Source organism: Sorex araneus, chromosome X (genome assembly GCF_027595985.1).
Source record: "Sorex araneus isolate mSorAra2 chromosome X, mSorAra2.pri, whole genome shotgun sequence".
NCBI lineage: Eukaryota > Metazoa > Chordata > Mammalia > Eulipotyphla > Soricidae > Sorex > Sorex araneus.
In genome coordinates, this window is record NC_073313.1 from 156,797,945 (window position 1) to 156,823,598 (window position 25,654).

Sequence of the window (25,654 nt, forward strand, 5' to 3'; positions counted from 1 at the left end):
CCCCCCCTGAGCACACTCGCAGCTCAGCCCCCGCCCCGTCTGGGGAAGGGTCTCTGCTCCCTGCTGGGGGGCTGGGCCAAGGCGTGCTCGCGGGCACTTTTCTCTGCCACTCACACAGCAGGCGGCTGTGTGACCTCGGCAAGGTCCTCGCCCTCTCTGGTCGGGGAGCGGGCAGTCACAGTGCCCCTCTGAGGAGGGGAGGAGCTCGGGCAGGGTCTGTCTCAAGCCTCAGACGTCCTTGTGCAGCCACTCAGCCTGCCCGCTGCTGCAGGAGCCACTGTGTCAGCTGGCGCACGGACCCTGTCGCGGCGGCTGCCCGCTGTCGCTGTTGTGTTCTCACCCGGCCTGGTCTCTTGCAGGCCGAGGCCCGGCTGGCGGCCAAGCGTGCGGCCCGCGCGGAAGCCCGAGAGATCAGGATGAAGGAGCTGGAGCGGCAGCAGAAGGAGGTAACGGCGGGCGGGGTGGCACCTGCAGGGCTCGGCCGCGGCCACGCCCAGTGTCCTGGGGCACCCGGGCCGACCTTGTCCAAGGTCAGGCAGGGCGGGGGCACAGCTCGGGTGCGGGACCAGCCCCCCAGAGCACACGCGGGATCCCGAGTTCCCCCTGGGGTCCCAGCCCCCCACACGTATGGGATCCCCCCCCCCACACACAGGATCCCATACACATGGGATCCCACACACACAGGATGCCCCCCATACACACACGGGATCCCCCACACACGGGACCCCCCCCACACACACGGGATCCCCCCACACACGGGATCCCCCCACACACGGGGTCCCAGCTCACCACCGCACCCAGCGCACACGGGATCCCCAAACACAGCCTCCGCACACAGGGAGCCCCACCTCCCAACCCGGGGGGACCCCCCAGCCCTGCCCCCGACAGGCACAGAGCAGCGGGGTGCTGGCTGGAACCCCAGGCCGACACCCCGAGTCTGGGGGAATGCGAAGGCGGCTGCCTCGTTACCCACCCATCAGGCCCAGGTCGTCCGTGGGCGTGTGGGTGTCCCTGAGCTCGTCTGTGGGTGGGCGCGTGCCCCTGGGCTGGGCTGGTGCGGGAGTGTGGCCCCCGCGGTTGGGGACCTGGCTGGCCGGGGCGGGCAGGACTGTTTGCACACCTGCTCCAGCGGCCTCAGCTGCCCGGCTGCCGTGGCCGTCACGCGGGCCCGCCCTCTGCCCTGCAGCGCTTTCCGTGGCTTTGGAGAGTGACCGAGAGGTAGGCAGTGAGCCGGGCCCAGCTCAGGTCTGTCAGAGGCCGCTGGCCGCACGGACACGAGCTCGCACAGCCCTGGGTTCCGGCGGAAACGGGCTCTGCGGGCGCCGTGCCTGATGTCCAGGTCAGCCTGCCCGGGGCAGAGTTACGGGACACGCCCTGCAGGGGTGCAGGGACGGGCAGGAGGGGCCTCACCCCCACCCGCGCTCAGGCTGCGTCTGCGTCTGCCGGAGAGTTCCTAGCGGAGTGGGGCTCCTGAGGTTTGGGTTTTCTCCAGTTTCCTCAGGGACACACTTTCTCTGGGCTCCCGGCCACGAGGTCCACGTGCGACTGGAACCTCGGGCATTGTCAGGACGTCCGTGCTGGTGTGGCTTTGCGGTTGGGGTCACTCTGGGGGGCTGATGCGTCACCTGGGGTGTCCCCCCCCCCCCGTCTCCACAGTGGGTGAGAAGCGGGTGTGGGACCTTCCACAAGCCCAGGGCGGGGACCTGGCCAGGACCGGTCACCTGGGAGCCTCAAGGCGCGTCTGTGGTCATCTCTGGGGCGGGCTGGAGCAAGGTCACTGTGTCACTGTCACAGCCTGCCATGCTTCACCTCCGCCAGGGAGCCCCCCGTCCTGCTCGGCTTCTGCCCAGTGTGTGCGGAGGTCTGGCCACCTCACCCGCGCTGCTCCTGGCAGAGGTGCTGGAGGACACGTACACATACATGTATATGTGCATCTTTGCATGTGTATGTATGTGTGAGTGTATGCGGGTGCGTGTATGTGTGTGTGCTTGTGTGAGTGTGTGTGCAGTGTGTACAATGTGTGTGGGTGAGTGTATGTGTGTGTGTGTGTGTGCACATGTGGGTGTATGTGTATGAGTGTCTGTCCCTAACACATGTGGGTGTATGTGTGCATGTGTGTATGAGTGTGTGTCTGTCCCTGACACATGTGCGTGTGCGTGAGTGTGTCTGTCCCTGGCACGCCTCCCTGCTATGCTCCCGGCATCACAAGCCGTCACAGAGCTGTGTGGGAATTCTGTTTCTGGGGGCTGGGCTCTTGGAGCCAGGCCAGGCAGCCTGAGGGGCTTCCGGGAGCCGCTGTGAGGGACCAGCCACACGGACTGTGGCCTGGTTGCCCCGCGGGACTCCAAGGCTGCCCTGTCTGTCGTCCGTGCCCACTTCCCTGCGGTTCGGAAGGTTCTTCTATGATCCACACAAGACCCAGACTTGGTGGAGGGCTGGCGAGACAGGACCAGCCGGTGTGGGGGGCCCTGGCAGGTGCCCAAGCTGACCTGGGCGCTGCCCACTGCAATCTGGGGGTGTTTCCACGCGACAGCCCACAGGTGTGAGCTGGGGCCGTGTTTGGGGCATGCAGTGACCCCGTGTTTGGGGTGTGTGTTGACCCCGTGTTTGGGGCGTGGGATGACCCCGTGTTTGGGGTGTGGGTTGGCCCCTCTGGAGAGGGTCTTGTCTGTGGGTATCTCTTGAACTTCCTGTGGCCACGTCCTGGCTCTGGCTATTTTTAGGAGCTGCTAACACGACTTCAGGTTTTACACCTGAGCGGGCTGGCATTTGAAGTTGTTGACCCAGTGGGAATGAGTGTGTCTGCCGACCGGTCGGACCAGTGCGCCGAGAAACCCCATCCCGTCCTTGGGCAGAGGCCCCGGCTGCCGGGTGCACAGCGGGAGGGGGTGTCCGTCCTCACTGCGGGAGGGGGTGTCCGTCCTCGCTGTGACAGGGGGTGTCCGTCCTCGCTGCGGGAGGGGGTTTCCGTCCTCACTGCGGGAGGGGGTGTCCGTCCTCACTGCGGGAGCGGGTGTCCGTCCTCGCTGTGGCAGGGGGTGTCCGTCCTCACTGGGGGAGGGGGTGTCTGTCCTCACTGCGGGAGGGGGTGTCCGTCCTCACTGCAGGAGGGGGTGTCTGTCCACACTGCGGGAGGGGCTGTCTGTCCACACTGTGGGAGGGGGTGTCTGTCCTCGCTGTGGCAGGGGCTGGCCGTCTGTCTGCATGTGGGGGGGTGTCTGGGGTGTGGGCTGAGGTGAGTCTGCCTGTGGACGGGGGTCCCTGGGGCCCGGGAGAGGAGGGAGGAGGGAGTGGGAGCTGGGCCGAGGGCGGGGAGGCTCCGGGGCTGTGGCTTCCCACACGTGTGCAGGGAGGTGAAGGGGGTCTGACTGCAGGCTGGTGGGGGGAGCGTGGGAGCGGCCAGGGGACCAGCCCGCCCACCCCGCGCTCCGTAGGTGGGGCTCTGGCAGGACCACCCGGCCCAGCCCCTTGGTGGGCGTCAGGGAAGAAGCACCTGGAACCGACTGTTCTGTCGGACTCCTGCGGGCCTGCTGCTTCCCACGTGGGCCAGGCGAGCCTGTGGACGCGTCCCGGTGACCACAGGGACTGTCTGGACTGCGGGGCAAGCGTTCGGTTGAAGGCCGAAGTCTGTGGTGTTGTCATGTGTTGTCAGAACCTGAGACACGCAAGACCAGAACATGCGACGCTCCTGTGTCACCTGTGGGAAGCCCCAGTCAAGTTGGTATTAAATGAACAAATAAATGAATGAGTGAATGAACGAATGAGTGAATGAACAAATGATTGAATGAAGGAGTGAATGAACAAATGAGTGAGTGAGTGAATGAATTAGTGAGACCATTATCTGTCACACAGTTGTAGGGAGACCCTCGCCACCGACTAAGGTGGGGCCTGGCCCGCTCACCCCAGCGGTTCAGCTCAGCCGGGCCTTCCCGGTCAGTTTGCACCTGGATTCGGGTCGTGAAACCCTGTTTCCAGTCCGTGTGAATTGGCCCCGGGGACTTTGCACTGACGTCGTTTCTGTGCTCTGCTTTGGTTAAACTTTCACCTCCATGGGAAAGGGTTTCGCATTGGAGGTGAACCAAGCTTCCGGCACCTGCCAAGGCTGGGGGGCCCCGGGTCCTGGTGGTGACCCCAGGGCGGGGTCAGCCCAATGTGACAGAACCTCTAAAGCAGAATGGAAAGTAAATTACGGTCCGAGTCTGTGGAGGCGTCTGGGTCGTCCCTCTCTGGGCCTGTCCCCCCGGGCCCAGGGCCTGCTCGCCTCTCCCCGCCCTCTGGACTGTCTCCTCTGACCCTGCCTGTTTCTCCGCCCTTCCCTGCAGATCTATCAGGTCCAGAAGGTAACTGCTCCCCGCACACGCATGCCCGCTCCACGCTTCCCCCGCTCGCTCGAGTGACAGTGCTCAGGCCCTCGGGCCGCCCGCATGCACGCCGTCTCAGCCCCGCTTCCTCAGGAAGCTCGAGAGTCAGTGCTCGGAGAATGAGAATGATCCCAGGGCAGTAAGGTCACGCGCCAGGATGCAGGGGCCCTTGGGAGCAGATCCATGATCTGTTCAGTGACTTTTCGAGTCAGGTTATCGCCCGGTGAGGTTTGGTCCCGGGCCGGCGGGGGTTGCGCCTGTCTCGCGCACGGCCGCTCCGGCCTGATTCCCGGGTCCCTTGTGGTCCCCGAGTTCCACCGGGAGCAGCCACAGGACAGGCAGGAAGGCTGCTTATGCAGTGATTGAGACCTGAGTGAGGAGTCGAGCGACGCCCGGGCCGCGGGAGTCCAGGAGCTTAAGGGCAGCCTGCCGAGGCCGGCGAGGCCACAGACGTGGACGCAGGGAGCTGGGGACCTCCCGGGACCCAGTACTCCGCCGCGTCCCGGGGCCTGCTCCGCCCCGACAGACACGCCTCCCGCTCTCGGTCACAGATAAGGAAATAGAGCGACGGGACCACCTCGGGCCGGGCAGCCGGCCCCAGGCCCAGCTCACTCCGCCCCTGCCCTGGCCCCCCCGCCCCCCCACCCCCAGCACCCAACTCCCAGCACCCAGCACCCAATCCCCAGCACCCAGGCCCCTGCCCCCCGGTCTCCCCACCCCCATGGCCCTGTGATGCTGGTGGCAGGAGGCAGCTCAGAGACCAGCATTGGCCTCGCCTGTGTGTGGCCTGGGTTCGATCCCTGGCACTGTCAAGAAGGAAAAAGAGAAAGAGGGAGGGAGGGAGGTTTAGTTTCGGGGTGGGCTGGATCCTGAAGTCCCCCAAGACGTCCTCCAGCCCTTGGACTATCTCCTGGGTTCCAAAGAGTGAAGAACTACTTTTTGGGGCCGGGGCCGGTGAGCTGGCGCTGACGCCAGGAGTGACCCCCAAGCCCTCCCAGATGTGGCCCCATGTCCATCCCCTGTCCTGAGGGCGGGAATCATCCCGGGCCCCAAGTCCAGAGCGCACAGTGGACAGTCAGTGTCCATCGGAGGTGGGGCGGGGCCCAGAGCCCCAGGGGCCTTCGCCGGGGGGCACTGCTTGTCACGGCTCCGTCCTGCTCACTGTCCACTCTGCACGGCCAGCCCAGCGGGCACCCTGCATGCCTGCCAGCTAACCTGCCCTGCCCGGGCTCCGCGTTTGCCGTGCTGCTCTGACTAACCCCCGCACGGGGAGGGGCGGCCCACGGAGGGGACAGTGGCCACAGCTGCCCCCGGCCTGGGGCTGGACAGAGGGTCGCTACTCTCCCTCCCTCTCTCCCATCTCTCCCTCCCTCCCTCTTTTTTCTTTTCTCTCTCCCTCCCCCCTTCCCTCCCCTGCGCATGTGGCAGCAACTCTGACTTGACGGCTGTTTCAGCCGAGTCTAAATCTTCTCTCCCTTCCGTCTCCAGAAATATTACGGGCTGGATGCGAGATGGGGTGACATCGAGCAGTGGATGGTAGGCGGGGCCCCTGGGGATTCACGGCTTCAGAATTGGATTCCAGGTCGTGTGACCGTCCACGCCGAGCCCAGGGCCTCGTAATTGAGTTCCAGGAGGCCGGCTGCTGGGCCCTCAGCCAGGGGCTGGCCAGGCCTGGGCTGCGGCTGCTGGGGGGGCTGGCCCTGGGGGTCTCCAGCTGCTGCTTCCCGAGGCGCACAGGAGGCTGCAGGCAGCTGAGCCCCACCCCTTTGGCCGCCAGGCCCCTGGCAGTGCCCTCGGGAGCCGAGAGAGGCAGGACAGACCCCAGAGCGACCCCGTGCCTGTCCTCTCCGACCCCTGGAGGCAGGCGGTCTGCGGGGAGAGTGGGTGGTCTCGGGGTGGCGCTGTAGAGGCGGGGACGGTCCCCGTGGACACAGACCCCCGGGCCTGCATGCCGGAGAGAGGGGGGCGTTGGCAGCCAGCAGCACCGTCTGTCCATCCGTCCGCCTGACCTTCCCTCCTTCCCTCCTGGCTGCTGTGGCAGGAAGACAGTGAGCGCTGCTCGGCCTGGTCCCGGAGACACCCCTCGGTCAGTGCTCCGGGGAGAGCCGGCGCCTCTGGGCCTCTCGGCTCTAACTCGCCTTTGGTGAAGGGGGGAGGGCTACAGTCGCTGGCCTGACCTCGGGGCTGGCACTGTGGCGGGCAGGGTGGGCGCGGCAGCGGGGTCAGGCAGAGGGTCGGGATCAGGGTCAAGTGCGGGTTGGGGTCGGGGCACAGGGCTGGGCTCGGCTGGGGCGGGGGCTTCTCCCACAGCAGGTCCCCGGCCTGTTTGCCGTGTGGGGCGTTTCGAGCCTGTTGGCGTCGCGGGCACAGCACTGGGACACTCAGTGCCCTGGGTCTGGCGCAGCCGTGCCCAGAGCAGGCTGTGTCGGAGAGGGCCCCCGGGGTGCCCGCGGGGCCTGCCCCTCCCCCATGCTACCCGCTGGGCCTGCTCCTCCCCGCCCCCGTGGTGCCCGCTGGCCTGCTGCTCCGTCCAGGCGGGGACTCTGGGCCCACCGCTGGTGCTCAGGCCCGCCTCGTCCTCTCTCCCCAGGCCTGTGACACCGAGGAGCGCGTGTCCCTGGGGAGCCGGGGCAGCTGGAGGGTCAGTACCCGCAGCGGCCAGCCTGGCACTGTCACGGGTTGGGTGCCCCCCGCAAGAGGGAGAGGGCGCTGAGGGGTCCCCAGGGGGTGTCGGCAGGGCAGGGCACTGGCCCCGAGCCGGAGCAGGGTGAGTGGCCCTGTCCACTCCCCGCCTCGCCCACAGGGGGCCGAGTGCTCTGGCCTGTCACAGACGCACAGGAGGGCGGGGGCTGGACAGCGGAGAGGCCGCTGGCCTTGCATGCAGCTGACCTGGGCCCCACCAGGAAGAAACCGTGAGCACTGCGGGGTGAAGCCAGGAGGGGGCTGGCAGCACCTCACCTCCCCTCCCTCCCTCCCTCCCCCCTGCAGTCTCAGCTGGACACGGAGCACAGGGGCGCCTTCGCCTGGGTGAGCTGCCGGGTGCCTGCGTGTGCGCTGCTAACTCCCGTGTGCTCACTAACCGTGGCTGTGGGGGCGGCGTGCCGGGGGCTGGGCTGTGCCAGGGCCCCGGCTCCATCCCGGCCGGGCACCCTTCTCCCGGGGTCTGAGTGCAGCCTCGGTCCACGCGCGGGCCCAGCTGCTGTGGATGCAGTAGGGCCGGTGGGCGGCGGGGCCAGTGGGCGGTGGGGCCGGACAGCAGCCAGGTGCCGACTCGGGGACATGTCCTCGGCCCCTGCCCCCAGGAGCAAGGCCTGGCCGGACAGCCCCACTCATAGCTTTGCTTCACACCTTTCTAGAAGTTTCTCCACGTTTCTCTCTCTCTCTTTTTTTTTTTTTTTTTTTTTTTTTTTGCTTTTTGGGTCACACCTGGCGATGCACAGGGGTTACTCCTGGCTCTGCACTCAGGAATCACTCCTGGCGGTGCTCAGGGGACCATATGGGATGCTGGGATTCGAACCCGGGTCGGCCGCGTGCAAGGCAAACGCCCTACCCACTGTGCTATCACTCCAGCCCCCTGTCCACGTTTCTCTTGCGTTGTTGTCAGGAAGGCAGACGGGACGGGAGGCACCGCGGGAAGTCACGCCCTGGGCTTCCGAGTCTGGGCCGTGGGGCGGCACGTGCTGGCCGAGCTCGTCCTGTGTCCGGCCCATCGCCCTGCTGCTGCCTCCCCCCCCCCACCCCACCCCAGAGCTCTCTCGGGGTCGCGCCTCACCTGTGAGATGCGGCTCTGAAACCGTGTGCCCGACTCGGGGCGGGGGCTCCTCGACCCCCTCACCTTCGGGGTGCAGAGCGTGGGGCCGACCAGGGCGCTTCCTGCCAGCCCAGCCCCAAGGGGATGCGGGAGGGGGCGGTGCAGAGAGCAGTGGGGGGGTCCTGAGATCATCCTGGGGGCTTCAGCACTTGCAGGGGCTAAACGGAGAGTCCTAAGTCTGTCTCAGACCTGAGCGCCCCCCACCCCCTACTCAGATGCCGGGTGGTCCCGGCCCCCGCTCAGCCGCTGCCTCCTGTTCCCCTGCGGTGGGCGTGACGAGCGAGTCTCTGCTCGCCGGGCTCCTGGTGTCTCGGTCTGCTTCCGGGCCACGGCGGGTGTTCGGGGCTCACCCCTGCCCTCGTGCAGGAATCACTCCCGGGGACTGTGTGGGACGCTAGGATTGAGCCCAGGAGGCCGCGTGCATGGCGAGTGTCCCAGGCCTGTATCGGCTGATCCTTAGCCACTGAGATGACGTTTGTTCCCAAGTTTAGTTTTCCGCTGACGGGTGATATCCCCCGCCCCCACATTCTGGACCATCTCCTGGGGGGTCCGCGCTCGTCCTGGCTGACCACTCGACCCCTGGTTCAGCCGCCCTGTGTATTAAGGCCCGGGGGCAGTTCCTCTGATGGCCCCAGGCGTGTGGTCATCAGTGCCTCCACGTGGCGCCTGACCTTGGCCAGCGGCTCCTCTAGGCCCCTGGACCTGTAATGGCCAGTGTGTGTGGGGGGGGGGGCTCACACGTGTGTGTGCGGGACATGGAGCTCTTGCTCACACATGCGTGTTTGTGTGTGCCGGACACGTGTGTGTGCCGGACACGTGTGTGTGTGCAGGGACGGGAGTCCTAGTATTTCCGCGTGGCTCCGGCGTGGCAACGTGGCCTGGATGCGCTGCTCCAAGCTGCCGTGGGGAGACGCTGAGGAACCCCCCGAGCTCTTCCCTGATGGGGGGCTGGGCAGAAACAGAGACCCCTCAGGAGGGGCCGGAGAAGCCTGCAGCTCACAGGGGACGTGGCTGCAAACGTGGGAGGCCCTGTGTGGGGACCCCAGGCCCCCTGGAGCGGCGTCAGTGCGGCCAGAAGCGGCCGTGGGCAGGAGAGCCGGGGTGCCCGTCGCTTGCCCCACCTGCTCGGGGCACACTCGCTCTCCCAGGGCCTCGGCTGTGGCCGACAGGAGTGCTCCCTGCTCCGGCCGCAGAGGCTGCCGTGGCCGCTGCCCCCTCGCAGGGCTAGGCCGAGGCCCTGTGGGTCTCTGGGTGGAAGCAGGACCAGGAGGGAATCACCCGGGCACGCAGACAGTGGACAGTCGCCCTGAGAGCGTCACAGGGTCACACGTGCGCCACATGGGGTGCGGGATTCCAAGCGAGAGCTAACGCCACCCACCACCCCGCGTCCCCGAGGCCAGGACCCTGGAGGGACGCTCAGCCGAGGGCCCCGCCTCACCCCGCTCTGCTGCTGACCTCTCCTACTGAGTGCCGCTAGCGTGGACAGAGGGGACGGCGGGACGGAAGCGGGGACAGTAGGGAAGCCCTTCTGACTGTCCTCTTTGAGGCTCAGAATTCCAGCCATGGCCGAGACACGGGCAGATTCTCGGCGCCTCTTGCCCGAGGGAGGAGATGCGGGTGGGTGCCTGCCCGGCCCCACATCTGAGGGCAGCGGGCTCGGCGCGTGTGTGGACTCGCTTCTCTCCCAACCCCACGCGCACCCTTCTCTTCCCAACTGGCCCCTGCCCTGCCCCAGGGTGATGGCGGGGAGCAGAGGGACACTGCTGTTCTGTGGCCGCACGGACCAGGAGGCAGCAGGTCACAGAGCCTACACACATACACACTCACGCACTCACACTCACACACACTCACAGTCACACACTCATATACATACACACGCACTCACACTCACACACGCTCTCACACTCACACTCAGTCACACACTCTCACACTCACTCTCACACACACAATCACACACTCACACAATCAAATCACACTCACAAATTACATGCACATTGATCTCACACTCACGCACATACTCATACACTCATGCACACACACTCACACACTCACGCTCTCACACACATACTCATACACATACTCACACACTCAAATTACACAATCACTCACATTCATCACACACACTCATGCACACACTCATACACACACAGACACACACTCACACTCATACACTCTCCCACGGGCGCCCCTGGAGCGTCACTGCAGCGCAGCAGCTTCCTGGCAGTCCTGGTCCCTGTCCGGACCGACACCATCTCTGGGCCCCGGGAAGCGGCCCCGTGAGGCACAGCGCCGAGACTGTTAGTGCTGGCAGGAGTCGGGCCCGGCTGAGTGAGGAGCAGTTCCCCAGCAGGAAGCCGCGGCAGGATGTGAGGCCGCCTCGGAGAGCTAGTGGGAAAGAGGAATAAATAGAAACGAGCCAGGTCGGCCCCCGCCTCACCTCTGTCCCGGGGGCCCAGCTGGTCACTCAGGACAGCGCGTGCTGACGGGGCACCTCCTGCAGAAATGCACGGGCGTGGTCCCGTGCGAGGCCACGCCGCCCATCCTGCCCACGGGTTTGTCGTGCCCAGGAGAGATGCGTGACCGAAGTGCATGGGTGCAAGTGTCCCCCGACCTTAGGCAGTGGGGCTTGAGGATAACGGCCCCTGGTGTTGGTTCTGATGAGCGGGAGCTCTGGGCGCCTTTGCCAGTTCCTGCTATCCCAGGGCCTGGCAGAAGTGGGTTGGCTGTGGGTTCCCTGGGGTTGGCTGCGAGTTTGCTGCAATTTTGTTGCAGGTTTGCTGCAATTTTGCTGCAGGTTTGCTGAGGGTTTGCTGCAATTTTGTTGCAGGTTTGCTGCCGTTTGCCATGTCTCGCCCAGAGATGGGCAGGGCTGACCCTTCGCTTCGCCCCCTTTCTCTCATTCCAGGGACCCTCTGGCTCCGTCAGCCTGTCCAGCGGTGGCCTTGCTTCCCAGGCCCTGCCAACCCAGAACGGAAGCTGGGTGTGTCCCCTCGCGTCTGGCTGTTGTGTGGGGCCCTTCCAGCTCTTCTGCGGGGACCCCGGAGATGACACGCCCCGAGCTCTTTCTCTTTAGTTTCACTTTGGGGGCCACACCTAGCGGAACTCGGCACTGTAGCGGGCGGCAGCGACGGGCCAGCCTCCTGCTTCCTGGGCGACCCCTTCCGAGAGCAGAACCGTCTGTCGGGGGCGCTCAGGCCTCAGAGCCGCTGGCAGCGTCCAGGGAAGCCCAGGCCCGGCCTCGCGTCCTGCAGGGCCTCTCCGCCTTCCAGCAATTGTTCCCGGCTGGGGCCCACGCCTGGGCACTAAAGGTGTCCAGGAAACAATCTGGAAAGCGCCCAGCAGAGCCTCCTGCCCCACCCCCCACTCTGGACAGGGCAGCGGGAGCCCCTTCCCTGTGCAGGAGGGTGCGCCCGGCCGGGCCCTCACGCTGGCACCCTCACCCCTGCCCCACGCACAGATCCAAAGCCGGCGCACGGCCCCACACCCACCCCAGCAAAGGCCTTTCTGCTGAGTACCTCCCACGGTCCAGACTTCTGTCCACTGCAGATGGGGCGGCTCCTGCTCCTTCCCACAGTGCTCCTGTGGCCCCTGCTCCATCCCACAGTTCTCCTGTGGCCTCTGCTCCATCCCACAGTGCTCTTGGGGGCCCTGCTCTATCCCACAGTGCTCCTGGGGGCCCTGCTTCATCCCACAGTGCTCCTGGGGCCCCTGCTCCATCCCACTGACACCCTGTGGCCACCCTCCAACCCTGACAAGCCGCGGTGATCCCCATGGTGTGGCCGTGGGCTTGGCCTGTGCGCCTGCACTCCTGCCGGTGGGGTTGGTGGGAGGAGCGGGCCCGGCCCCACAGCTGCTGGATGGGCCACCTGCTCATCTGACCAAGGTTCTGTCCAGTCGGGGCCCTCCGCCGTGGATGGGCTCCCACCCTGCCCTCTTCTCTCGGGGGCTGTCGGGGCTCGGGGCTGGGCCGTGCGGGGCCAGGGGCGTGGAGAGGCCCCTCCTGACCGTCTGTCTCGCCCTAGGGGACGCCGTGGGGGGAGAGCAGCGTCCTGGACGGGCCCCGGCGGGCCAGCGTCTGCGTGCCCCTCGCTGTAAGGCCTGACTGTGTGCCGTGTTCTCTGTCCGCTGCATGACCCGGCCTTGCCGTCTGGGCACACGTGTGACCTGCTTGCCGGCCCTCTGCACCAGCCAGCCAGCGAGCGGGCACTGCTGGCATCGGGCCCCGGGCAGTGCGGGCTTGGCGTCCTGCCCCAGGCCACCCCCCAGCTCCGGGACACCCCCGAACAGAGGGGTCGTCTCTGTGGCCAGGGGAAGGGTCCCAGGCACAACGCCTCCCTGCGTCCACACCACTCGCCTCTCCCCGCCTGCCGGCAGCACCCAAGGGCTGTCCGGCATCTGCACCCCATCCCCTCGTACTAAGGACACTGGATGTGCTTTGACCGTATTTTGCGTGTGGAACTAATTGGCTACTTACCTGAGTGACACGTTAATGCAGTTAGGATGCTTCTGTCTGTCTGTTTGGGGCCACACCTGGGATGCTCGGAGCTGACTCTCGGCTCTGTGCTCAGGGCTGACTCCCCGCTCTGTGCTCAGGGCCCTGTGCTCGGGCTCACTCCTGGCGGGCTTGGGGCACCATCTGGAGTGTCGGGGATCAGACCTAGGTCAGCAGAACAAAGGCTTCCCTGTGGTCTCCTTCTGTTACATCTCACTTCGGTGTTTCTGCAGCCATAAGCTTTGAGGATTTCTTACGGAACAAGCTTATCTAACCTAGAGTTTTCCATTAGAATCAAATTTTCTTTACATCAGATCTGCCATCGATGGCATGAGGAACACTGGTGTAGTTGGTGGCTGACCAAACGTGATCAGCTCGTGCCGTGTCACCCTCTCCCGGGCCCCCAGCGTGTGGCCGCCCTGGGAAGCCCAGGGGCGGCTGGAGAGCTGCTCCCTCACGGAGCCTCTGGAAGGGACGGACACTACCCAGCACGGGGGCACTCGCGCACCTGGGGGCGCTGGACACGTGTCAGGTCACCTGGTGTCCCCTGGGAAGCTGGTCGCAGATGTGCTTCTCCCGGAGTAGCTGCTGGCCGAGACGGTGACACTTTAGGGCTCAGACATTAGTCTCGGCGCTGGCCCAGGCATGGCCGGCGGGAGCTCTGAGACAGGCGCGTTGTTGGGCCTGGCCCTCAGCCAGTGGGTGCCCGGCTGGGCCACGGGAGCTGCCAGGCGGGCTCTGCTTGCGGCTCTGCCTGCCGTTCACCACGGCCACGAGGCCTCTGCAGGGACACGCGTGGCCTCTGCGTCCTGCATGTGCCGGAGCACGGAGGGCTCTGTACCCCGCACTGGGAGCAGCAGCGAGAGTGTCCCGGGCAGTGTCCAGCGTCAGGTTGGGGTGGCCGGCAGTGTCCAGCACCAGGCTGGCCTGGCCGGGCAGTGTCCGGCGTCAGGTCGGGGTGGCCGGCAGTGTCCAGCACCAGGCTGGCCCGGCCGGGCAGTGTCCGGCGTCAGCTGGCCCGGCCGTCTGCACAGGGCTCTCCTGCCTGTGTGTGGGCGGGGCCCTGCACCCTCGCAGGCTCTGAGGCAGGACCCTCGGGACTGCCGTGGGGGAGGGGTGTGTGTGTTGGGGGCTCTGGGCCTGACCCCCGCACCCCGCGGGCCCGGCGGGCTTCCTCTGTGAGCACCCTCTGCAGTGCTCGCGGGGCTGGCAGGGGCGAGGGCCCCGCACACACCTGCAGCTCCCAGCTGACACCCCCCCATGCTCCCGTGCTGCGGCCTCGCCTCTCGCCCTCATCTTGATCGTTTCTTCGGGATGTTGGGGCCACACCCGCCCTGCTGTCCAGCCCCGGTCTGTGGGATTTCGTTTGTCTGGGGCCACCTTCAGTGCCCGGGGTCCGTCCTGGCGGGCTGGGGGGCGTGAGGGGGAGCCGCATGCAAGGCCAGCGCCCTCCCTGCTGTCCTGTCTCTCGGGCCCCTTCTCTGTCCTCTGGGCGCCTGGCGGGTGAGCGGGGCTCCTCTCCTGCTGCTGCTGACCGGCCCTGCCTCTGCCTCTGTCCTGCGCTGCTGACCGGCCCTGCCTCTACCTTCTGTCCTGCTGTGGCAGCCCTCGGAGCATGGCCTCAACTCCAGCTCCCGCGCCTCCTCCAGGGCCAGCTCTGCAAGGGCCAGCCCCGTGGTAAGTGTTCCTCCTCTTCCTCCTGCTCCTCCTCCTCCCTCCTCCTCCTCCGTCCTCCTCCTCCCGCTCCTCCTCCCGCGCCTCTTCCTCCTCCCGCTCCTCCTCCCGCGCCTCTTCCTCCTCCTGCTCCTCCTCCCTCCTCCTCCTCCCTCCTCCTCCTCCTGCTCCTCCTCCTGCTCCTCCTCCTCCCTCCTCCTCCTCCCACTCCTCCTCCTTCCTCCTCCTCCTCTCTCCTCCTCCCGCTCCTCCTCCCCTGCCTCTTCCTCCTCCTGCTCCTCCTTCTCCTGTACCCCCTCCCGTTCCCCCTACTCCCCCTGCTCCCTCTTCTTCTCCTGCTCCCCTTGCTGCTCCTGCTCCTTTACCTGCCCCCCCACCTCCTGTCTGGCTGTTCTGGCCACAGTAAGAGCAGGGGACACAGGCGCCTGCCCCTGCAGGGTCACCTTGGGGCTCTGTGGGCCTCTGGGAAGTCATTTGGCCTGGAGCTGGGGCAGGACGCGGGGACACGGCCCTAGCTGGGCAGACATGGGCAGGTGTCAGGGCTCCGCTGCATCTGGGCTTGGACCTGGGCCCCAGCGCTGCTGTCCCCCAGCTGCCCACTGTCCCCCAGGGACCCTGCCATGTGGACCCCAGAGCCTGCTGCCGTGTCTCAGCAGGACTGGGCCTGGGCCTGCTCCGGAAGTGGAGGTGCCCTGGCCGCGCCGGGGAGCTTAGCCCGCAGGCCTTTCTGTGCTGCCCCCGAGCTCCCCGCGTGCGCCCCTCGGGGACAGTCCTGCTGCGGGGGCCTTTGGGGCATTTTCTGCTCCTTTTCTCTTCAGTTCGGAATTGAGGCTGAGACTCACTGTGCCAAGTGCATGTGGTCTCGGTGAGGGGGGACGGGGAGTGGGGTTGTGAGGGGGGGGCCTGAGCCTGCAGGGGCCGGGGCGCGGGGTCAGCGGGGGTCTGAGGCCCACAGGCCCGGGGAGTGGACCCGGTGGGTCTCCCCGCGCACAGTGATTGGCTGCTCCCTCCCGAGCGGGCAGGTCTGGGCTCCAAGTGACTGTGCTGGTCAGGGGGTGGGCGTCCCAATGTGGCTCCTCGAAGTAGGCGCTCCTGGGGCCTTAGGACGCGGGGCCCTCTGGAATGGCCTGGGTGGGCTCCCAGGCCTGCCCTGCAGCTGCCCTGCTGTCAGACCCTGTGACCCCCCGGCCCCCTGGTCCCCAGGACTCAAAGTCCCCCTCCATCCCCCTTCGTCCCTCTCCATCCCCCTGCCCCTCCGTCCCCCTCCATCCCCAGGACCCCCCCTGCCATCCCACTCCGTCCCTGGGACCCCCGCCGTCCCCCTCCGTCTGGGCGCCCCCACCTGCAGCCTCCGCCCTGGTGTCCAGCTGCCCCTGTGAGCACCAACTGCCTTAGTGGCCTGTTTGCCTCAAGGCCACAGACGGGGCGCAGGGTCCAGCAGACATGCGTCAGGCTGGGCTGGGCAGTGTGGACAGGGGACCTTGGTTCGTCGGGGATGCACAGCAGGTGCCCCCACCAGCCACACTCAGGGGGCAGCCTGGTTCCAAAGGACCACCCGGAACATAAGAGGGCGAGGGGCCCCTGGGGGTCTCCAGCCGTGGCTGGAGCTTCGGGTCGTGACCCCTGACTGCGCGCCTCAGGGCCAGGTCAGAGCCCGGGGGGGGGGGTGCCAATCCTGCAGTGCCCACCGCCCTCTGCACCTGCTTGCGAGAAGCATCACCCTTACATGGATGTTTATTGAGCCCCGTTCAGCTGGGCCCTTTGTCCCTCAAGGCCAGTGGCCAGCCTGGTGGAGGACATCAACCAGCCATGCCCCCATCCACTGGGTGCCGTGACTCTCAAGACCGCCACCTGGTGGGCGCATGCGGAGCCACAGCGCCGTGCCTGGGCGTTTCTGCCCGCGGGCTGCCCCCTGCCGGCACCTCCGCAGAGTCCATCCTGGCAGTGGCCCCCCAGCTGTGGTCTTCTCTGTTTGGGCCCTTTTTTTAAAATTTATTTATTTATTTATTTATTTTTTGTTTTGGGGTTACACCCGGCGATGCACAGGGGTTACTCCTGGCTCATGCACTTAGGAATTACTCCTGGCGGTGCTCGGGGGACCATATGGGATGCTGGGAATCTAACCCAGGTCGGCCGCGTGCAAGGCAAACGCCCTACCCGCTGTGCAATATTGCTCCAGCCCCCTGTTTAGGCTCTTGATCTCAGAGCCCAGGCTTGATTTTTATGTTTTGTCCTTTAAGCACTCGGGTTGAAGGAGCAAGCAGTGTTTTTTGTTTTGGGGCCACACTGCACAGGGTGCTCCTGGCTCTGCTCCGAGTTTTGGGGTGTAACCTGCGGTGCTGAGGCTCAAGCCCAGCCCCCGTGCACAGGGCGGGCTCCACACTGCTGCCTCCCAATGCTGCTGCTTTCTCACGGAGTCCCCCACCCCCACCCCTCTATCCACAACCCCCCCCCACCAGGGCCATGCCAGGTGCTACCCAGGACCCAAGACGGTCTGAGACCCCTCCCCGAGCTCAGTCCCCCTCCTGGAGACGCGTGTCCTGCCGCTCCAGTGCGCATGCCCGTGAGCCCGGGCGGTGACGCGGAGCTTTTCCTAGTGGGAGCGGCTGCACCCCGTGGGAGGGAGAAGGGCCTTGAGCCCACAGCACAAGGTGGCCCTGAGGGTGCCGGCTGCAGTTGGGGGCAGGGAGGACGCCCTGGGACCTGAGTCGGCCCCGTCCATTCCAGCCCCTGGTTGGTCACCTCTCGGGCACCAGGAGGCCTTTGAGAGGTACCAGAGGGTGCCCCCCGAGAGTCACGGTGGGGGGAAGGGTGCTTCAGGGCAGGCACGGTGGTCCCTCGTCTCCGGGGACCCCCAGGCCTCCATCCCGGGGCCCTCGCCCTCTTGGCAGTGCAGAGGCTACTGTGCCCATCTGAGGCCGCCTGGGGAAGGACCAGTGTCCTCGCAGCCTAGCGGCCACTGAGCCCAAGCTGGGGCAGGGGGAGACGGGCGCAGAGGGGTGCAAAGGGGAGGTGAGAAGCCAATTCCCGGGTCCCGCTCTCGCCTCCCCATGGCGTCCCCTCCACCAGCTCCCCGAATCCAGGAGTCTGGACGTCTGGCAGAACCAGGAGCTCCAGCCCCGGCTGCTTCCTCCCCTGCGGGCGCCTGGGATCAGGGCGGGGTGGCCACGTGGCCCAGACCCCCACACTTCCTTGGCTGGGTGGGTTGGCCCATTCCGGGTTCATCCGCCCAGAGTTGGGAATGATGCATCGCGTCCTGAGCTCAGAGTCAGCTCCTTCTGGATCTTTCTGTGCTCAGCATCCATGTACCCGAGGACACGGAGCCTCGTGGTGACGACAGGCCGTGTGGGCCTCCCAGGCTACGAGGGCAGATAGAGGCGGATAGGAGCCACGTTGGCCAAGGAGTTTGGGTTTAGTTTAGGGGCCACCGTGGGCGGTGCCCAGGGGTCCATATGGGATACCCGGGAGTGAACCTGCCACGTGCAAGGCAGCACCCTGCCCACTGCTGCAGCCCTGGCCAGGGCGGTTTGAGTCACGAAGGAAGCCAGTATCCCACCATGAGCTCACCCTGCTGCCTTCCCTGCCCCACAGGTGGAAGAGCGCCCAGAGAAGGAGTTTGCCGAGAAGGTGAGAGGGTGCCTGGACCAGCCGGGGGAAGGAAGGGGCCTGGGTAGTGGGCGGGGCCTGGTAAGTGGGAGGGGCCTGATAGTGGGTGGGGCCCAGGGTAACGGGGCAGGCCTGAGTGAAGGGGCGGGGCCTGGGTGATGGGACTGGCCCCGGGTACTAGGTAATGGGCGGGGTCGGTCAGGCTGGAAGTGTCCAGTACTGGGGGCAGACTTGGTGGTCAGGCCTGATGGAGGATGCAGACCCCGGGGCCAGGCCCCCCACGAGACCCTGAGGGACGTCAGCGGCGCCTGGGCCCCGTGTGAGGTGCTGACCCCAGCCCTCTGCCCTCCAGGCGTCTCGGAACCTGCCTGGCCTGTCCGCTGCCACACTGGCCTCCCTGGGCGGGGGCGCATCCCGGCGGAACAGCGGCGACACCTGCACCTCCGTGGACACCGAGGCGTCCGTCCGGGAGATGCGGGTGAGTGGCCCCTGCTCGCCGCCTCGAAGCAGCCTCCTGTGAATCCGGGCCCCGGGCCACCAGGACCCGTCAGCTGCTCACCTGGAGACGCTGGCACACCTCGGGGAGGGCTGGCCGGCCTGGCATGGGCCGCAGAGACACGCAGGCCACTTTCAGGGGACGGCCACCCCTCTCTCTCCTGCCCTGGCCCCACACTTCTGCCCAGGACCCGCTGTCCTCCGCAGCAGCCATGGCCTCAGAATGGGGATGGTGGGTGCCACTGGAATGGCCACGACACTGTCCCTTCACCCTGCGCCCCGGGAGGGATCTGGAAGCTCATTCTGGCTGTGTCTCTGGAGGAGCTTCTGCCTTTCAGCACCAGTGTGGGCACCGGTGAGGGGGTACAGGACCCCCCAGGCACCTTCTCCTCAGCTGGCAGAAACCACGTGTCGTGGGCCACCTGCTCCCATCAGGGTATCCAGCACACCGCGGCCTCACCCCAGGCACCTGAGCACACTTGTGGTTCATGTGCATGTTTGTGTGTGTGTGTGTGTGTGTGTGTGTGTGTGTGTGTGTGCAGGGTATGGCTTAGCCACAGCTGGACCCCTGGGGTGTGGGGAGCCCACCCCGCAGCAGGCAGAGCTGGACCCTGCATATGAGCTTCACAAAATAGGCGCAGTGGACCAGCCCCGTTTCCTGAAGCTCTGCCCGTTTCCCAGCTGGTGCCGGAATGTCCCTTGAGGGACACTAGATTTGACTCTTGGTGGTGTTGGATTGATCTCATTACTGAGAACTGTAACTTATGTTCTCTTGAATTTATACAAATCGGTTTGTTTACCCCTTAATGCTAAGAAAGTCGAAAAGAAGCCCCCGCGGCCCCGGGGGTCCCGCCGCGCCCGCCTCACTGCCCTCTGTGCCCTCCCCAGGAGCTCAGTGAGTTGCAGGAGCAGATTCAAGATGTGGAAGGCAAATACATGCAGGGGCTAAGAGAGATGAAGGTACCGCGGCAGGAATGCTGCATGGTGTGAGACCCCCGCCCCGACTCCCACTAACAGCCTGCCTGGCCCGTCCTTCACCCCGCCGACCCTGGGGCTCCCCTCGCTCACTGCAGCCGACCCAAGTGGCGGCAGATTGGTCACTCAGGAGGGCCGTTGTCTCCACCGCCACTGCCCCCCCACGCAGTGTCCTCAGGATGCTGGGCTGAGGGCCGGTCGTCCTGCGGACACATGACCCCGTGGCGCCCCGTCCCGCTCCCTGGAGCACCCCCGCGGGCCGTCACCTGCAGAGCATCACCTGTCCTCAGGCAGGGAGGGCTGAGACTGGCTTTGAGGTCGGAAGCGGCCGGGGGCCGTGGCAGAGCCATAACCACCCTCCAGTCTGGTCTGCAAGTCCAGTGAGGGCGTGCTGGCCCCCGCGGTCTCCTGGGCTCCCCAGCACAGCCTCCTCTTAGCCTGGGGTGCTCCGCCCCCACCCGCTCCCGGGCTCCCCTGAAGGCCGTGGACAGACACAGAGTCCAGGAGGGCTGCAGCTCAGAGCTGAGCTTGCCCGGCCCAGGCCCGGCCCAGTGCAAGCGACTGTGGGTGCAGACCCCAGCCCCGCGCTGAGCACACAAGCCGGGCGGGACAGGGGGAGCGTCTGCCTCCGCTCCTGCCCTGGGGCCCCTACATGTTCTGGCTTGAGAACCCAAAGAGCGAGCCCCATCCCCTCCGGCCCACAGGCCCCAGTCCCCTGCGTGGCCTGGCATGGTGTCCTTTGCCCTAATGTCCAAAGGCCGTTTCCTCCCCAGACGTGACTAACCCACAGTGCTCAAGCAGGGAGGTTTCGCCACTGCAAGGGGAACTTGTGTGCAGGTCACCGCGTGCTTCTGACTCACCTGTTGCTCTGAGAGCCCAGGCTTCCCTTTAGAGCCGAGCTACTGTAGATTTGTGTGTAAGAAGCTAAGACTGGGGACGGAGACGTCGGCCAGCAGGGGAGGTGCTTGCCTAGCCCATGGCCACCCCGGGTTCACTCATCAGCACCCCGGATGGTCCCCTGGGCCTGCCAGGAGTGATCCCTGAGTGCAGACAGGAGTAAGCCCTGAGCACCGCCAGGTGTGACCAAATATAAATAAATCAAACCAAGAACAGTAAGGCTGATCTTGGTCTTCGGTTCCCCCTGAGTGTCCAACTATGAGCCGGTTTCCACAGGACTCGCTGCTAGAAGCTGAGGAGAAGTACAAGAAGGCCATGGTTTCCAACGCCCAGCTTGACAACGAGAAGACCAACTTCATGTACCAGGTTGACACCCTCAAAGACATGCTCCTGGAACTGGAGGAGCAGCTGGCGGAGTCTCAGCGGCAGTGTGAGGAGAAGAGCAAGGTCAGTGTCAAAGTGAGAGAAAGTGCACACGCACACACCTGCATACACATATGCACACATGCTCACCTGCATATACACATTCATGCACACGCACTGACGTATACACATTCATGCATACACTCACCTGCACATATACTCTTTCACCTTCATGTACACTCTCACCTGCATATACACATCCGTGCACACACTCGTTTGCGTATACACATTCAGGCACACTCACCTGTGCATACACACATACGCTCATCTATGTATACACATTCATGCAGCCACTCACCTGCATATACACATCCAGGCACATACCCATCTTCGTATACACACATGCTCACATGTGTATACACATTCATGCGTGCACACACCCACCTATCTTCTGTATTTAAAAACAAAACTATGGCGATCCTCGTCTGCCCCGGCGGGCCCCACAGCCCCTCCCGCCGGGTTCCAGAAGGTCGGGGCTGAGCCTCTGGTTCCGTCCCGAGAGGTGGGTGGGGCCTTGGGTCTGGCGGGGGTGGGGGGGTCCTCTCGCAGCCTGAGGGGTCCCAGACCCAGACTCCGCAGGGCGGTGACTGGGTGCCCCGTCTCGCAGATGCATCCAGGCGGTGCGGGGGATGTCGGGGGCGCCGGGCCCGGGGTCCCCACCTTGCCCGTGTGGCCCGGGGCCGCGGGGAGACAAGGCTCCCCGAGGCCTTTGCCGGGCGCCCCCCTCAGTGCCCTGCCGCCCACAGGAGCTCGAGCGCGAGAAACACGCGCACAGCGTGCTGCAGTTCCAGTTCGCCGAGGTCAAGGAGGCGCTGAAGCAGCGCGAGGAGATGCTGGAGGTGGGGAGCGGCGCGGAGGGAGACGGGCGCGGAGGGAGACCACGGCACGTGCGGGAGTCGCCCCGGCCTGGGCCTGGCCTGGGCACGGTGCTCGGAGGGAGACGGGCGCGGAGGGAGACCACGGCACGTGCGGGAGTCGTCCGGCCTGCGCCTGGCCTGGGCGAGGCGCGCGGAGGGAGACGGCCGGGCGCGCGGGGGGAAGGCAGCCAGGTCCTGCCTCAGGCGCGGGTCGGGGGCTGGGGGGACGGGCCCGGGGGGCGCGCGGGGGGGCAGCGAGGCCCTCAGAACGCCCACGGCGCCCAGCGTGGACCCTCCAAGCAGGGCCTCGGGCCGGCAGCAGGGCCGGCAGCAGATACTGCGGGTTGGAGGCTGTCAGGGCGGGCCGGGAGCCCAGCGGGGGAGGGGCGGCCCTGAGGCGCCGGGAGGTCTAGGGCCCAATGAGCGCCCCCAGGGACTAGCCGGGGCCCTTCAGGCTCCAACTGGGAGGACAGACAGCGACCTGGGGGCAGCAACCTCGGGGACAGTGACCTTGGTGACAGTGACCTCGGGGGCAATGACCTTGGTGACAGTGACCTGGGGGGCAGTGACCTCGGGGACAGCAACCTGGTGGGGACGGCGCCCTCGGGGCAGTGGCCGCCTAACCCTGTGGCTCTCTCCCCGTCTGTGCCCAGGAGATCCGGCAGCTGCAGCACAAGCAGGCGGGCCTGGTCAGGGAGATCTCTGACCTGCAGGAGACCATAGAGTGGAAAGACAAAAAGATAGGGGTAGGCGCGGCTGCGGCCGGGGTTGGCCGCACCCCAGCATGCCCGGAATTAGGGGCCCCTACCCGCCCGGGTGCTGGTACCCGGCCCCTGAGCCTGCCCCCCTGCCCGGAGATGGTGGGGAGGGGTCGGCCAGGCTGACCTGGGAATGTCCACGGCCCGTCCCAGCCTGGACTCATCCCCCCCCCACCCCGCCCCCTGCCCTGACTCTGCAAAGTCCCCCGGAGCCCTCAGACTCTCCCTGCAAAAGTAGAGCCCCCCCCCCAGTGGCATTGCAGGGTGATGACGGGGGAGGGAGCCGTGCAGAGCGGCCACCAGGGTCCTAACAGCAGGACCAGCCCCGTGGACGGCCGCGGGCCTGTCTGTCTGTCCTGCATGGAGCCCCCAGAGTCTGCCACCTCCCACTCAGGAGGCCTGGGTGCATGTCTGCCTGCCGTGTCTGCATGGCGCACACCCCTCTCGCTTCCCGTCCCTCGTTGCTGTTCCCGTCACAGCCGGCCCGCTGGGCTGTGCCCGATGAGAAGCAGCGGCGGTGTCTGGGGCATGCATGCAGCGGCAGCTCGCTCGGGCTGTGTTTGTGCTGTGTCTGTGTCGTGTCTGCGTGCCGACCGCGGCCGCCCTCTCCCTCGCCCTCTCTTTCTCTCTCTCTCTCTCTCTCTCTCTCTCTCTCTCTCTCTCTCTCTCTCTCTCTCTCTCTCTCTCTCTCTCTCTCTCTCTCTCTCTCTCTCCCTTTCTCTCCCTTTCTCTGCTTGCCGGCACACTCAGGCTTTAGAGAGGCAGAAAGAATTCTTTGACTCCGTACGGAGTGAACGAGACGATCTTAGAGAAGAAGTAGTCAAGCTCAAGGAGGGACTGAAGGTACGAAGCCGCAGCGCAGAGCACTTGCTGAGGAGAGCCGACCCGGGGTGCTCGGGCTGCCGAGTCAGTGTGGCCGCAGTCCGCGGACATGGTCTCCGGGCTCGGTCTAAACCGTTTCTCGAATCCAGGACAGCACGAAAGCAAACGAGTGTCTGTTCCTGTACGTGCGCAAAGGCGCTTCTCTGCCAAGCACGATGTGGGTTGTGTCTGGGGCAGAGGGGCCACCGATCAGACCCGAGGGTCCCGTGGCATCTAGGTGGGTCCTTGTCCCACCTGGACAGCGTCAGAGGCTGCTGGGGGCAGCTTGGAGACTGGTCTGGGGGGAGGTGAGGGTTTCCTCGCTGAGGCCCTGAAAACATGTTTCAGCTGCTCGGTGGCCAGAGGTCAAGGCCAGAGCCGTGAACGAGCGAGAAGGGGCTGAGGGCCAGGGTTCCTAGTGCGACTCCTGCCGGGGCCAAGTGTGTGCCGAGGGTTTCTGGGCCCCCCCGGAAGGAGCACACTATGGCGCGCCTGGGTTCCCGGGGCTGATGGGGCCAGGCAGTTTCCAGTGTGGCTCTCTGGATGACGCCTTGAGCGCCTTCTCTGTCTTTCCTTCGTCCCTTGCCCAACACAAGCTTCATGGCTCTCTTACCTGTCACTGTTTGATTTCTGGCTTTTTGGTCCTGGGGATTGAGTCGGAGGCTCAACATACCGGCCGAGCCGCACTCTGGGCCGTGGGGCCCCGGCCCCAACCCCTCTCAGAGAGTGCAGGCAGACTTCGAGCGGCCATCTCCGGGGTGGCCTCCCGTGCTCTCCCTAGATGGAAAAGTGCAAGAGGGTCCCCAGCACGCTCCTCCCAGGGTTACGCGTGTGACTGTGGCTGTTCCCTCGGTGGCCACACCTCTCGGTACTCTGCCGTTCTGAACCTCAGGGAAAAGCAGTTTTCTGAATTCTCTGTGAGGTTGGCTTTGACCTCTTGCCCCACGGGGGTCATCACACGCCTGTTTTTGTTCCCAGAAACATGGAATAATTCTCAATTCAGAAACAGCCACCAACGGGGAGACATCCTGCAAGCTAGCCGACGCCGTGCACCCGAGTCTCGCCAGCGCCAGCAGAGAGGGGTTCAGCGCCCTCCCGGCCACGGGGGACGGTGCTCCAGGTAAGCGGGCCCCCATCCGTCGCATGATTGCCTGCGTGTGGCCTCGGTTCAGTGTCCCGCAGCATGGCTGGCCCCTTCACGGACGCTGCCGCATGTCTTTGCCACGTTCGCCTCACGCTGCTCGGGGCTCTGAGTCCCCGCTGTCCCAATGGTCCGAGGCGATGAAGGGGTCGGTGGCCAAGGCCGCATGTCAGCGGGGCGTGCGTGGAGAATTTGGGGTGTGACATGGTGGGGAATGGATAGACGGCCGAGGCTGGGGGCTGTTAAGGTGCCCTCCCGGCCAGTGACGCTGGGCTGTCCTCTCTCAGCTGAGCCCTCCAGATGGCACCCTGAGGCTTCCTGATGGGCTCTGCTGCCTAGGCTCCTGGCGGATCCCCAGTGCAGGATCCGTCATCGGGATGACTCGGAGCGTGTCTGGGTTCCGGGCTGTCTGCCAAATGTGTCCTGGTCCCGGGACCAATTTCCTTCCGGCTCCTGGCACGAGGCTGCTCTGAGCTCGGGGCCAGGGTCCGCCCAGGAAGCGGCTCATCTGTTACTCCGTGGTTGGCCATGGGCTTCTGGGCTGCGGCGCCTCAGGCATCTCCAGGGCCGGCTGCCATGGTGCTGGGAGCGGGCAGGTGAGGCCGTGTCCTCCCATCTGCTCTGACCACGCTTTCCCGGCTGCTTTTTGAGCACCAAGGACTCGAGCTGACCGAACACACTTTCCCAGCTCTGGAAACAGGGTGTGGATGGAGCCCAGAGCGAGGTTCTGTGGAGATTTTCCCGTAGGCTTTCGCATTGTCTGTCCTGGTCAGCCTTTGTGGGCACATCAAGTGGACACCTTCAGTGTCCAGGTCCCCAAGTGTGCCACTGCAGTGAGAGAGAAGTTTAAGTCCAGACGGGAGTCACACTACTTGCCCATATCCCTGGGGTCCAAGCCCCATGGGGGACCATTGGCCTTGCCTTTCACTGACCTTTTGTCTCCTGGGCAGGTGTCCATGGCCATGGGTCTGGAGGCGGTGGCTTGTTGTCCTCCCTTGTGGCTCCAACCCCGTGTGATGGAGCAGCGTGAGCGGAGGTGGTGGCTGGTGATGGCTCTTGGGGCCCGGGTGGTGCCTACTGGGGCCTCCTGTGGCTCTTTCCAACACTGTCTGCCTCAGCTGACCCTGAGGTGGTCTCCCTTCAGCCACATACTTGGGAGAGGACCAAGAGGCCACTGTGAGGGCCACCTCTGTGGCAGCATGGAACTGCCCGCGTCCACTCCTGTTTGCTTTTAGCCCAGCGCTCTCTCTGCCCCAGCTTCACCTCACACTTCACTGTCCAGCCCGGCTCACCCCAAGGGCGC

The 25,654-nt window shown here is 65.6% G+C and overlaps 1 protein-coding gene across 24 annotated transcripts in view; it reads left to right on the forward strand.

The window, feature by feature from the left end:
• LRRFIP1 (LRR binding FLII interacting protein 1) overlaps positions 1 to 25,654 on the forward strand; it is a 70,857-nt gene that overhangs the window by 34,424 nt on the left and 10,779 nt on the right. For 3 of the 24 annotated variants that reach the window (XM_055120721.1, XM_055120699.1, XM_055120701.1), the window contains exons 2-16: positions 360 to 446; positions 4,323 to 4,340; positions 5,850 to 5,897; positions 6,403 to 6,447; positions 11,078 to 11,152; positions 12,195 to 12,263; positions 14,270 to 14,341; positions 17,930 to 17,965; positions 18,297 to 18,422; positions 19,328 to 19,399; positions 20,588 to 20,758; positions 21,481 to 21,573; positions 22,245 to 22,337; positions 23,100 to 23,192; positions 24,189 to 24,330. In XM_055120721.1, the coding sequence (XP_054976696.1) occupies positions 360 to 446; positions 4,323 to 4,340; positions 5,850 to 5,897; positions 6,403 to 6,447; positions 11,078 to 11,152; positions 12,195 to 12,263; positions 14,270 to 14,341; positions 17,930 to 17,965; positions 18,297 to 18,422; positions 19,328 to 19,399; positions 20,588 to 20,758; positions 21,481 to 21,573; positions 22,245 to 22,337; positions 23,100 to 23,192; positions 24,189 to 24,330 (1,240 nt within the window). Of the gene's footprint in view, positions 1 to 359; positions 447 to 4,322; positions 4,341 to 5,849; positions 5,898 to 6,402; positions 6,448 to 6,951; positions 7,003 to 7,349; positions 7,389 to 11,077; positions 11,153 to 12,194; positions 12,264 to 14,269; positions 14,342 to 17,929; positions 17,966 to 18,296; positions 18,423 to 19,327; positions 19,400 to 20,587; positions 20,759 to 21,480; positions 21,574 to 22,244; positions 22,338 to 23,099; positions 23,193 to 24,188; positions 24,331 to 25,654 lie in introns of all 24 variants that reach the window. The other 21 variants (XM_055120719.1, XM_055120720.1, XM_055120723.1 and 18 more) reach the window with 16 other exon arrangements.